At 44.5% G+C, this 13,131-nt stretch overlaps 1 protein-coding gene across 5 annotated transcripts in view; it reads right to left on the minus strand.

Moving 5' to 3' along the window:
* The window catches only part of HIVEP1 (HIVEP zinc finger 1), a 204,361-nt gene that overhangs the window by 121,218 nt on the left and 70,012 nt on the right, over positions 1–13,131 (minus strand). For 4 of the 5 annotated variants that reach the window (XM_059724426.1, XM_059724427.1, XM_019494867.2 and 1 more), the window contains exon 3: positions 4,750–4,854. The exons of the other annotated variant lie outside the window; for it this stretch is intronic. In XM_059724426.1, coding sequence (XP_059580409.1) covers positions 4,750–4,854 — 105 coding nt within the window. The remainder of the gene's footprint in view (positions 1–4,749; positions 4,855–13,131) is intronic. 5 annotated transcript variants of the gene reach the window in all.

Consider the following 13,131-nt stretch of genomic DNA (forward strand, 5'->3'; position numbering starts at 1 on the left):
ACTCCAAAGCAGGGTTCCCCACCCTTCTCAGCCAGCCGGAGCAGTGATAAGGAGGAGAGAAGTGGGGTCAACCTTGCTCGGCTGGAGCAGACAGCACCACCTACCCAGCCCAGGGCTGCAAAGCATCCTGGGATGCTGGGGGACTGAGAGTTAACTTAAACCAGGGAAGAGTCTGGAACAGAAGTTCTAATCAGTCTGACCTAAATCAGTTAAGTCTGATAAGTCTTTATTCAGCCAGGTTTATCTTAAACCAGTTTCGGCCATTTTGAAAGTGGTTTATATCCACTGAATTTCTGGTCCGTTACAGGTTTCTGATCACTTAAGCTGGTTTGTGTGTAACTTCTGTTCCTAGCCTTAGTGACTGCTGCTACACCTGTCCAGGTCTCCAAACATTTCCTCCCACTATGTTGGGAGAGTAACAATGCTGCTGCCATCTGTGTTTTTATCACTAGCTCCATCCGGCCTTTGGAGGAGCTCCACAGCCTCTCTTTCTTCCTGCAGCAAACTCCCTTTTGCAAAATTATGGAAAACTAAAAAAAAGTTGAAATGAAGCAACCTACCCTTCTCTTTTCTTTGGAGATGAAAGAAAGAAACCCCTTACTCAAACAGAGGGAGAGAGAGAAAGATTCCAAGGAGTTCAGGTAATCCAGCTATCTCCTTCTGGTATTGCTAAATTCAAGTGTGATTTAAAGGAATTTCTCCATTTTTTAAAACTCCACTAGTTGCTGGATCTAATACAACCAAGACATTCAAAGTTTGTGTTTTTCTCTGGCTGCTACTGGAAAGTGGACAGAGGCCTCTGACACTAATATGTTAGAAAGCTTTGAATCCCAACAGAAGCATAAATTAGCCTCTTGGTCAGTATATTTCTCTTTCCAACAGGAAGGGAAGTTGATCGACAGACCCTGACCTTCACAAGAACCTCCTCCATTTCTACCCTTGCCTCCAAAGAAAATTTCTTCCTTTCCTGGTAGGTTCTCAAGTTTCCACTGACCCTTCTTATGGAGACTTGAAAAATACAGCCATATATACAAGCTAGAATCACTGCCACAACTATTGTCCATGTTGCCACACACCTGGTTGTGTCTATTCTCTCAAAATCAGCTTCTCGAACTGTTTCTCTTTCTCTCTCTCTCTCTTTTTCTGGTTCGGGGGGGAGGGGGGAGAAGTGTAGAAAACAAGCAGATGCAGAAATCCGTTTCAATAGCTCAAAATGGAATTTGCCTTTGAACGACAAATACAGGTTTCCCTCGATTTATGCGGGTTCTGTATATACAAATTCACTCTTACGCCATGAGCATTTCTAGACCCATAAATCGCTATAGGCAAGGTAGATTTGCTCTTATGCAATCAGCATAGGTGCCCCCTCCCCCACCCTGCCCAAGCAGGTAAGTCTGTAGGAGGAGGGGAAAGGGCCATGGGACCAGAGCCCCACTCACCCCAGCCCCGGCTGCAGCAGCCCCAAGAGCAACCAGCAGCAGCTGCCTGCAGCCACTGGGCTGCACTGTGCTGCCTGTCACCCCGCACCTGGACTCCACCTGTCCCCACTCAACCCAGCTCCTGGGCTGCACTGTGCCATGGTGCAGGCAGGTCATGTCAGCTGCTCCCAGGGCCACCACAGCAGGGGCTGGGGTGAGTGGGAACAAGCGGAGCCCCAGGCAGCACTGGGTGAGACACTCACCCCAGCCCCTGCTGCAGCAGTCCTGGGAACAGCCTGCACCATCTGCAGAGGGAACTGTTAGTGGGGGTGGGGAGGGGCATGCCTCTTGTTGCTCCGTGTCCCCTGGGATGGCTGCAGGCTGGGGGTCTGTGCTAGGCTCTTCCTCGGGGGCACATGTCCCCGGATCTGCGCGTGGGACAACAGCAGGCTGCCGCTGCAAGCTGAGGCTGGTGGCAACACCGGTCTCTTCCTGGTGCTTGGGGCAGGCTGCGCCGAATGCCAGGAACAGCCCAGTGCCGCCATCAGCCCCAGCCTGCTGCGGCAGCCACCTGTCATCCCACAAGCAGTCCTGGGGGCAGCCCCCCCGGAAGAGCCTGACACAGCCCCCCAGCCGTCATGGGGAGCTCAGAGCAGCAAGAGGCTCACCCCCCCACCCCTAACCTACTGATTGTTCCCCTTGCTTTGCACTGCACCCCTCCCCCTGTCCCTTCCCCTACAGACTTACCTCGCGTAAACCAAATTGACCTTGTATACACTACTGACCCCCAGACCCATTTCTACCACTTTTACAAAGACAATTCTGGTATAGTAGTCAACAACAGCAGACAGTACACACAAGCACAGGGTAGTGGAGAATGCTTAGTTGGTATGAAAAGAGAGTGGTGAAGGGTCTTCAGGTGTCAGACTCCATATCGCTGGTAGGAAATACAGGAAAGGTAACATCCATAGGAGAATCAACAGGCATGGGGCTCTCATAACCTTGCCAATATAACCTCCCCTAGTGTAGTTGGATCTGGGTGTGCACCTCCTTGTAGTGACAAAGGAGAGAGTTCAAACCACACTTGAACTGTAGGCTCCTATCCAGGCTAGGGCCCATATCCAGGGCAAACTAAGCAAGTCTCAGCCCAAGCAAAAAAACTCGGCTACCTTCTTCATAATCATATCCTTGACCTCAAGGACCACCTCTTGCTCCTGTTCCTCCTCTTCCTCATCAGCAGCTGCAATCTCTATCAGTTCATCAACACTTAATTCCTCATTGTCGGAATCCACATCCTGGCTACGGTCTCACCAGTGCTGTGTAAAGCAGAAGAATCACCTTCTTGGTTTTGCTGGAGATGCATCAGTTGATGCATGCCAGAGTATTATTTGCCCTACTGGCTACAGCATCGCACTGCTGGCTAATATTCATACTGTGATCTATTATTACCCCCAGGCCCCTTTCATTTGTGGTGCTAGTCAGTTTAGTGCTGCCAAGCCTGTACATGTGTTGGGGGTTGATCATCCCCAGGTGGAGCACTTTATATTTCTCAAATTGGACTTCATCAGATTCCAATCTGCCCAACCTGCTAGCCTGTCTAGGTCTGCCTGTAACTATAGCCTATCTTCAAGTGTGACCACGCTCCCCCATGACTTGGTGTCATCCACAAACTTGGCCAGTGAGCTCTTCACCCCCACATCCAAATTGTTAATAAAGATGTTGAAAAATCTTGGACCAAGCACTGACCCCTGAGGGACATTGCTGCCCACTTCTCGCCAAGATGACACAGATCCATTCACTATGGCTCTGGGTTGTATCCTGCAGCCAGTTTCTCACCCACCTGTCTTGGAGTTAAGCCCACAATCCTCCATTTTCTCGCGAGGACATTGTGGGATACTAGATCAAAGGCCTTTTGGAAGTCAAGGTATACAATGTCAACCTGCTCTCTCACATCCAGGTAGCAAGTTACCTGATCATAGGAGGAGATGAGGTTAGTAAAGCAAGACCTGCCCGCAACGAAGCCATGCTGGCTGTCATTCAGAATCTTACCTTCTGCAAGGTTATCGCAGATAGGCTCCTTGATGAACTTTTCTATGATTTTCCCTAGAATGGAATTTAGGCTGACTGGCCTATAGATACCCGGGTCCTCCCTCCTGCCCTTCTTGTGGATGGACACAACATTGGCCCTCTTCCAGTCCTCAGGGATTTCTTCAGGGTGCCATGATTTGTGGAAGAGTTTTGCCAGGGGTTCTGCAATGACTTCAGCTAGCTCCTTCAGCACTCTCGGATGAAGATCATCCGGTTCCGCTGACTTGTACACATCTAATTTTTTTTAACTGGTCATACACCAATTCTACGGTAATAGTAGGAATGTGATTATTCTTACCATGCTCATCCTTTACTCTACCTGGCATGGCACCAGTACCTGGGAACCCAGCTTTTTCCTGGGTACTTGATCACACCCTGATCAAGAGGCTGGATTAGTGAGGTTGTGTTAGGGGGGAGGAACACAATTCTCACATTGGGGTTGATAATTTCCAGGTGTTTAGGGTGTCCAGGGGCATTGTCAAGAATGAGCAACACCTTAAATGCAAGGTTAGCCTCCCTGCAATAGCACTGTGCCTCCGCGATAATACACTGAGTGAACTAGTCCTCAAAAACTTGGCCTGTCAACCATGCCTTCTTGTTTGCAGCCCAGTATACAGGTAACATGTTCCTACTCAATCCTTTTAATGCACATGGGTTTAGGGAGGGGTAGACTATCAGTGGCTTGCACTCAAAATCTCCAGCAGCATTGCCACACATTAGGACAGTCAGCCTGTTCTTCATAGACTTGATCCCACTTGCAACCTTCTCTGCCTTGGAGATGCATGCCCTAGATGGCATCTGCTTCCAAAATACCCCATCTCATCTGCATTGAAAACTTGCTTAGGACTGTATCCCCAGCAGCTATGATTGCTTCAAACCCCTTAGGAAACTTTGCAGGAGCTTTATGATCAGCACTTGCAGATTCCCCAGTCATCTAAACACTGTGTAATCTCGTACGCCAAATGAACTTGTCAAACTAACCCTTACGAGCCATAATGGGCTCTTCAGGGCCACCATTCTCTTGAAGCAGGCAGCCATAAATTTGCAGGGCCTTAACCCCTTATCGCAGTGGAGGAAAGATTCATCTTCTTCTAGGTCTGATCTTCCACCCACATCCCTACAATCTTCTCCAACAGCAGGTTCCTTACTTTCATTGCTATCTTGGCAGTAAGTGGTATTGAATGGATCACAGAACTGCTTATGTTGTCGACATTCTTCTTGATGGCACATATGGTGGACTCACCCAGGGTGGATGCACGGCCAAGTGCAGCAGGCCCATCACCAGCTTCTACGCATTTCAAAATCTCCAGTTTTGTCTCCAGTGTTAGTGATGTTCTCTTGCGGTTCACTGATGGACCAAGGAGAGAGGTAGGAGATAAGCTTAGCTTAACAGCTGCAGCTGGTGTGACTGGGACAGGTGGAGCCCCAGGGGGTTCAGGGCATGGTGCAGCCCGGTGGCGGCACCCAGCTGTTCCTGGTGCTCAGTGTGGTCTGGCCCAAGTGCCAGGAAGAGCCCAGTGTCACCACTGGCCCCAGCCTGCCATTGTCCCGTGCACAGATCTGTGGACACCCCCCCCCCCCCCCCAGGAACAGCCCAGCACAGCCCCCCAACCCAGTCATCCTGAGGGGCATAGTGCAGCAAGAGGTGCCCCCCCCGACACACACACACTGATAATTTCCTCCACAGCTGGCGTGGGCCACTCCTGGAGCTGCTACAGCAGGGGCTGGGGCGAGTGCCGTGCCTAGTGCTGCCTGGGGCTCCGCTTCTATCCACTCACCCCAGCCCCTGTTTCAGTGCCCCAGGAGCAGCCAACACCAGCTGCCTTCACCATAGCATGACACAGCCCAGGAGCTGTGGTGTGGGGGGACAGGCAGAGCCCAGGTATGGGGGGGACAAGCAGAGCATGGTGAAACCCAGCAGCTGCAGGCAGCCGTCACGGGTCACTCCTGGGGTGACTGCAGCAGGGACTGGGGTGAGTGGCCTCACGCTACCCAGAGCTCCACTTGTTCCCCCTCACCCCAGCTCTGCTGCAGCTAGAGCTGTGCCCCCACCACCCCGCACCCACTGACAGTTCCCTCTGTTTTGCTCCGTCACGCAGCCCTGGAAGCAGCACCCCTCTCCCCACCCCTTCCCTTGCCCCAACCTCACTCCCTCCCTCCCTCAATGCCATGGGAACCTATCCCTATTTGTTACATTATAAAGTAGGTTTGCTTTATGCAAATTCGATTTATGCGTCGATTGCAACAGGTATAATTTCCAATAAAGGTGATCCAGCATATTAAGTCACAACGCGACTGAATTCTAAAACAAAAGCCATAATTAAACTTTGTATTTAGAGAGCAGCCTGCATACCAAAAAAGAGCACCAGCCAGAGTGGCATGTACACAGTTGTCAATTGGTTGTTGTGCTTTGCATTACTTGCCACTTTTTCAAGGTATGTAGTTCCATTATTAGAAACTGGAATGTGATACAAAGTCCATTTGAAAACAATGGGAAACTTTCTTTTCACTTCAATAGGCTTTGGATATAGATTCAGGGGCAAGTGCAATATAAGCCTACTTGGGGGACAAACAATTGGATCACCACAGACAGAACTGTCTCACAAAATGTGGCACAATGCTCTAACTGTGTCTAATTGAAAGCAAGGTTTTTAGGTATCACAAAGCAACAAGGACTCCAAAAAGACCCAAAGGCTGAATTAATATACTGCAGGCAGAAGGTTATTGTTCATATTATACTACTTAGGGGCCACCCATTAAGGATAGGGAACCACTGTACTAAGCACTCTACCCATATAAAAATGCAATCCCTGTTCCCAAAGCTATATCAACAAAGGCCTTTATATCACCAGATGTAATTCTGGATTCTCAAAATCACCTACCTGTGTTAGCAGTCCTAAATACCATGAATTGTATTAAAAACAACTTACCTTAAAAAGCAGTATTCAAAACATGGTGTTCTTTTTGAGTAAGATAAGAAAAAGCAAATAATTCAGCTTAAATTTCTTTTAAAAGCCAACACCTGTTGTTGAAGTGTCCAAATACATTCAAATCTTAGAAACAGATTTTTGGAGCATACTGGATAATTTTGGTTGCACTCCATGTTCCTTGTGCTGACACTATGTAGACTCTTATTAAAATAGCTTGCTAAGCCATCACTATTACTATCCAAATAGATTAAAAAATGGTGTCTCATTCTTTCCTCCAAGGGGAAAAAAACCCTGTTTTAATAATTTTTAACTACACAGTGTATTTTTAATCACTGTTAAACTGTCCCACATCTGCTCAAATGTAATAAACATTTTAGTAGCTGACAGAAAATAATGAATATATTATGCAACTAAATTACAGCTCTGCTCTTTGCACTATTCCTTTGGCTACTCAGTGATGTGCAGTAGAGGAAAGTTCAGAGGAGCTCTTTTATCTCACAAGGGTCTGGAAGCTGCAATCAGAATACTCTATTGATGCTACCTGAAAATGAAAGAAAAATTGAGCCTAGGAGGCAGCAAACCAGTTAACTGCAAAAATTCCAAAATTATATTTATTCCCTGGCTTTTTAAAAATTCAGTTTTCTAAAATTACAATGTGCCTCTTACTTAAAGAACTTACTTTAAGTATCCTTGAGACTACTTTCCTATATGGCACTGAGGATAACATTTTATCTGTTCTAGGTCTGCAGACCCATCATCACAGATACGAAATACAAATTGGTGCTCCTGAATTTACACGCTAGATGTAGAAAGGGGCAGAATAACTTTGTCAAATCTTCAAGATGTCAGAGATACTGAAAGTCTAAGAGAACAGATGTTGTCAAGTGTAATTTTCCTACTACTGGAGTGGAAGAAAAATCATTAAACTTGAATATTCAATGCAAACTGGAGCAAAACAGGAGCTGTCGTAATTTGAATATTCAATTTCCATGAATTTTCTCATGTTCAAACCGTGTAATCTAAAAACAAATTAAACAATAGCCACTCCAAGCTTCTTAAGTGGCTAGAAGATAAGTAACAAGGTATAAACAAGATGAATATAAGGGAAAATAAAAAGCCATTTACCCAGTAACTATCAGAATAGTGCCAAAGCTGTATATAAAATATACAGGAGAAATGAAGTGTCACATCAAACAACTGAATGCAACTCATTTTGGCTTGTTTTGCAGATGTCTGGTTTCATTTTTGTCAAAGTCATCTATAACATATTTACAGGATTCTGCTTTATAAAAACATTCATGTTTAAAATATATTTTAAAACTACAGTTTAAAATACCTTGCAAAAATTACTTGCGATTTTGCAAAGTTTTCATAATAAATGATGGCAAAAAAGCAGTAGCAACCTTCAAGTAAATCCCATTTCTGAGCATACACTGGTAATAGTCTATACAGATTGATTAGGGATCTGAACATTCTTTTGATGATCGGCAGCTTGTAAATATTATACTGTAAACAAGAAGTGTCAAATTCAGATCAGTTGGCAGGCCACAGTCCCAGTACTCAGGGGTATTAACACCACCACCATTCACCCCCATTGCCGACTGCTGTCAATTTTTGCTGCCAGCGGTGACTGAAAGTGGTAAATTGAAAAGTACCTACCTCTTGCAGCAGCTGTGCTAATTCACTGGGAACTGACCATGCCAACAGAGCAGTTTTTACAGCCATGCCATGAAACCTTAAGAACCAGAAAAACATACAGCCTACAAAGATGAGTCAACACCCCTTCTGTAAACCAAATGAATACAATGCAAGAAAACACACCTTTCTTTAAAACGTCAAAGCAAGAAGAACTATACCAAAATGAGGTTAAGGTTAAGAGTGTATATGAGTGATATACAATGATATAAAATGCATTGTAGGGACATTGCGATCATCTTCAAAGCTAGCATTGTTAAACTTAAAATGAAAATTCCAACATAGGTTTGCAAACACACAGGTAGGGGACCCAAACAAACTTAACTTCCATAGTGTTGCAACAAGGCAATAATCCCATAATGATTTAAGGTATTTTAGCATACTACTTTAATCTAACTGATATTCAAAGATAGGTTGACTTCTAGTATCAATAAAAGGGTAAACTTAATGTTGTGTGGATCACCTAACTGTGCATTTCCATATGTTACCATGGATATTAGGGCAACGCAAAGCTTTGGTTGCCGATTTGATTCGGAGGAGCTTCGGCCCAATTCAGTGGCCAGATCAAATCAAAATGGGAGACCAATAAAAAGGTCCAAATTGATTCAGAGAAGTTTCAGAGATTCGGGTAGTCCCCACCTGCTAGCACAGGCAGCTAGACCTGGCCTCCAGGCCGGTAAGTAAGGAGCCAAGGGGAGGGAAGGGCTGAAGCAGGGGAGAGAGGACTGTGAAGGGACCCCTGCTAGGCCCCATCCCCTGCCTGCTCCCCCAGCACCCCTGAGCACCCCCTGGCCACTCTCCCAGCCCCATCAACAGCTGCCCTGACCAGCCAAAGCATCCCAGCACTTAAAAATAAATAAATAAATAAATAAATAAATAAATAAATAAACAGCCCCACACTCACTGGTTGCTACAGTGGACATCGAGGCTTCAGGGGGCTTGTGGCAGAGCCCCACCACCGCAGCATAGGGCAGCGGGGAGCAGCAGGGATCGCACCCCCACTGGCAGGAGTTGATGAGTGCAGGGCTTTTTTTTTTTTGGTCTTCTTTTGTGTTTTTTTAAAGTGCCAGGATGCTGGGGCTGGATGGGGCAGCCATTTTGGGGGCTGGGAGAGCAGGAAGAGGATGGGGCCTGTTCGATTCAGAGATTCAGCCAATTTGGCAGTGGCTGAATCTCTGAATCAGATTCGGCCAAATCAATTTGGGACAGTGATTTGAATCACCGAATAGAATCACTGTCCCCCAAATCAGGCAAATTCAAAGCGAATACTAGTTGCTTCACATAGGCCTAATGGATATATATATTTCTTTAGAAAAAGTTGTTTCATTGAAACCAAAGCTATTCACTGAAAAGGATCCATTTTGGCAGATTGCCAAACCTAATTTTTTTAAGCCAGAACATTTTCAAATTTTCTGGAACAAAACAACAAACAAGGTTTTTTTTCCCCTCCAAAATGAATTTTCTTTTAAAAAAGAGATTATTTGCACTTAGAGTTTTAAAAAACTTTTAAAAAGTCAAATAGAAACAAAGTTTAAAAATGACCAAAATGAATTTTTTCTTTGATTTGATCTAAAATTTTATTTTCAGATTATTAGCTGGTAAACATTTGGAAATTTCAATTTCTCATTTTCTCTTAAGATTAAAAAAAAAGTCAACATCTTACAATTTCCTGGAACATTTGTCATATAGCTCTGGTGGAAAGGAATGCACCAAGGGGTAAGTGAATGGAAGCTGTGGCCTTTACTGCAAAGGACAGATTGGATTTTCAGCCCCACTAAAAACAGTGAAACATAGCAGCCATTTTCAAAGAGGACAATATTTCACGGAAATTTTAGGATTATTTATCAGCTCCAATGAAAGAGAAATTTTCCATTACGAAGAAAATGCATAAAAAACCCAATACAGGAAAACCTCATTAGTCCGATATTGGATAGTTCAAAGTATCAGATACTTCAAAGCTATTGTCACTCCCCAGCCAAAAGGATATGTTTTTGTATGCTTTAGGATGCAGAGAATTCAAACTACAGGCACTCTGAAATTCAAAGTCCTTTTCTGGTCCTTTGGATCAGGAAAACCTCATTAAATAATTTGTCTATCATTAAACCACTGCCAAGAGCAGCACATGCTCAGTCATGGGAAACAACTACAAAGTTGATTGAATGCAGCCCGCACTGAGCATGCCCATAGGGCACCTGGCACAAGACTGAGGCTCATGCTTGTCAAATATGCCAGTAGGAACCTACCACAAAGTTAGTTTAGTATAGCTCATCTGAATAAGACATAGTAGGCATTGTGCTCAGTCCGCCTCACTGCATACTCTTTTTCAAGTCATAATGAACCACTACATCAACTAGATGTTGACTTCTTCTTTATGCTCACAGCTGAGCACACCTTTCTTTCTCATTTCTGTTTATTTAGAAGTCACTTTTTTTTTTGGCTCCCTGCATTTTGAATTAACAAGGTTTTCCTGTAGTTCTAAAAAACCCCATCAAATGTAATCCATGAACGTGATTTCAGAGAATTTTAATTACAGAAGCTTGAAGTAATGGGTTAACAGATCATTAGATATATACACAAGCAATGGTTTGGCACCTGATGATATTTTTCTTGTTGTTTAAGGGCAACATTGTGAAATGTTTAGCAAGTTAAACTAATTAATGGATTTACTTGTGAAAGTTTCAGAGAATTCATTCCACAAAATATGTTAAAATTTTGGAAGGAAATGCTTTATTTTTCATATAAAGAAAAAGGCTCCCTGCTTTAAGTATCAAATTTAACTCAAACTTAATTACAGCTTTTCAAATAGTGCTTCTCTAACATCCTCCTCTTTCTCTCACTGACAAATATATGCATGCAAATGATAATTTTGCATATACCAAAACACACATACATATGTATATAATATGTATGTAATTTAAGCCAATAACTATGTCAAAATTGTATATATAGAGGTAAAGTTGTGAATTTTTGGTTTTGCCCAGAAAAAGCTCTCTCTGAGTCTCCTCTGTTGCTTGGAATTAATTGGATCAAACTCAAATGCCTTGCTCATTCCAAACCCCAAACTCTGATAAGCCCTCCAACTTTATTATACCCTACCAATAGCAGATGATACACAGTGCATGCTTTGGGATCCAAAAACCTACATGCCAGTAGAAATAATAGAAGGTTGCAGAAATCATTAACCCAGGAAAACCCCATACTTTGTGGGTGAAATCAGGACCCCAACAAATTCAATGGCAAAGTTCCAACGCATTTTAATAGAACCAAGATTTCATCCAACAGCTTTATTACCTGATAAAACCTCCTGGTGTAGCTTCACTCTTCTAGCCTCATAACATCTAGTTATCTGTGGGAACTACCTTGTTATTACTTTCGCTGCCCCGTGGCAAGCAGCTCTGTAGACCTGCCAAATACCACACAATGGTTTGTTTCTTCAGAGCTCCTCTAGAATCCCAGGGTGCAGACAGGAGTAAGGACTGGCTGCACTGGAAACCCTCCAAACTTATAGTGCAATGAAAGCAGGTGGCAGGAAGCAACCCAATGGCAGTGTTTCTTTTACACAGACACAAGAAAAGGAGGGAGTGGGCAACTGCTCTTGACTAAGCAGCCCAGTGAGTGAAACTGGGGGAGTTACACTGAGAAAGAAAAGATAACCAGCAGTGGTGGCTGTCTGGCAGCATTTTAAGGTCTGGAACGGGCTCCCAAGGGAGGTGGTGCTCTCCCCTACCCTGGGGGTCTTCAAGAGGAGGTTAGACGAGTATCTAGCTGGGGTCATCTAGACCCAGCACTCTTTCCTGCTTATGCAGGGGGTCGGACTTGATGATCTATTGAGGTCCCTTCCGACCCTAACATCTATGAATCTATGAATCTATAATGAGAATATGAAAAAAATATGGTTGCAAGGCTAAGGCACTAAACTAGGTCTTAATACCTAGGTTCAATACCAGTGTGTGCCACAGATTTCTTTCGTGATGCTGGGCAAAAACCCTAATTTTTCTGTGTCTTCGTTTCCTATAACCAATATTTCCGTACTGCAAAGGGTTACTCTAAGGACAAATTAATTAATGTTTCTGAGTTCAGTTACTACTGAGATGGAGCTATATAAATATATACCAACTGACAGGCAGCTTATGGCCATCCAACTAGAAGGAACAGACTTCTGTTATTACCTCCTTATTTGCACTTCTGAGTGTTTTAATCTTTTGTATTGTTTTCACATACTGACCAGATGCTACTTTTGAACCCCTTCTGGTTTCTGTAACTACTCCCTTACAGAAATTTCTGTAGTATTACAGTATATATTTGGGCCCAAAACTTCAAATAGGGCTATTAGTTTGGGATATCTTAATGTGCACAAGGTTTTTCAACATCTTCAGAGGATCAGGCCACTTTTATGATGACCCTAATTGGGCACCAAAGTTGATACCCAAAATCATTAAACTCCTGAAAATCTTGGCCTTAGCTTTCTTTGATTTTTGCTCCCTTTAGCAATGAAAATATAAACAAGCCTAGGAAGTAGGGCTGTTCAAAGCTTCGGTAGCCAATTCGATTCAGAGGAGATTCAGCCCGATTCAGGGACTGAATCTCCTAATCAAATCGGAAGACCAATTAACAGCTCTGAATCAATTCGAAAAAGCTTCAGAAATATTCGGACATAAACTAAACAGGCAGCTGACACCAGCTAGTAAGTCTGTTGGAGTTGGGGAGGGAGGAGGGAACGGGCATAGGGGAAGGAGGGATTGGGGCGGGGGCTGGGACAAGCTGCCCAGCTGATGTGGGGGGAGCACGTTACTCAGGGAGGGGGGTAGGAGGAGCACAGGGTGCAGGTGCAGCAGTGCTGGGAGCGGGGGCTATGCCCTGCTGCTGCTTGCCCAGCCGGGAGGGTGCAGGATGCAGTCACAGCTCGCTCTAAGCAGAAGGGGAAAAGCAGCAGCAGAGCACAGCCCAGCACTCCTGCGCCCGCATCCCGCGCCAACTGGCAAAACTATGCCCTGCGTTGC

Source organism: Alligator mississippiensis, chromosome 3 (genome assembly GCF_030867095.1).
Source record: "Alligator mississippiensis isolate rAllMis1 chromosome 3, rAllMis1, whole genome shotgun sequence".
NCBI lineage: Eukaryota > Metazoa > Chordata > Crocodylia > Alligatoridae > Alligator > Alligator mississippiensis.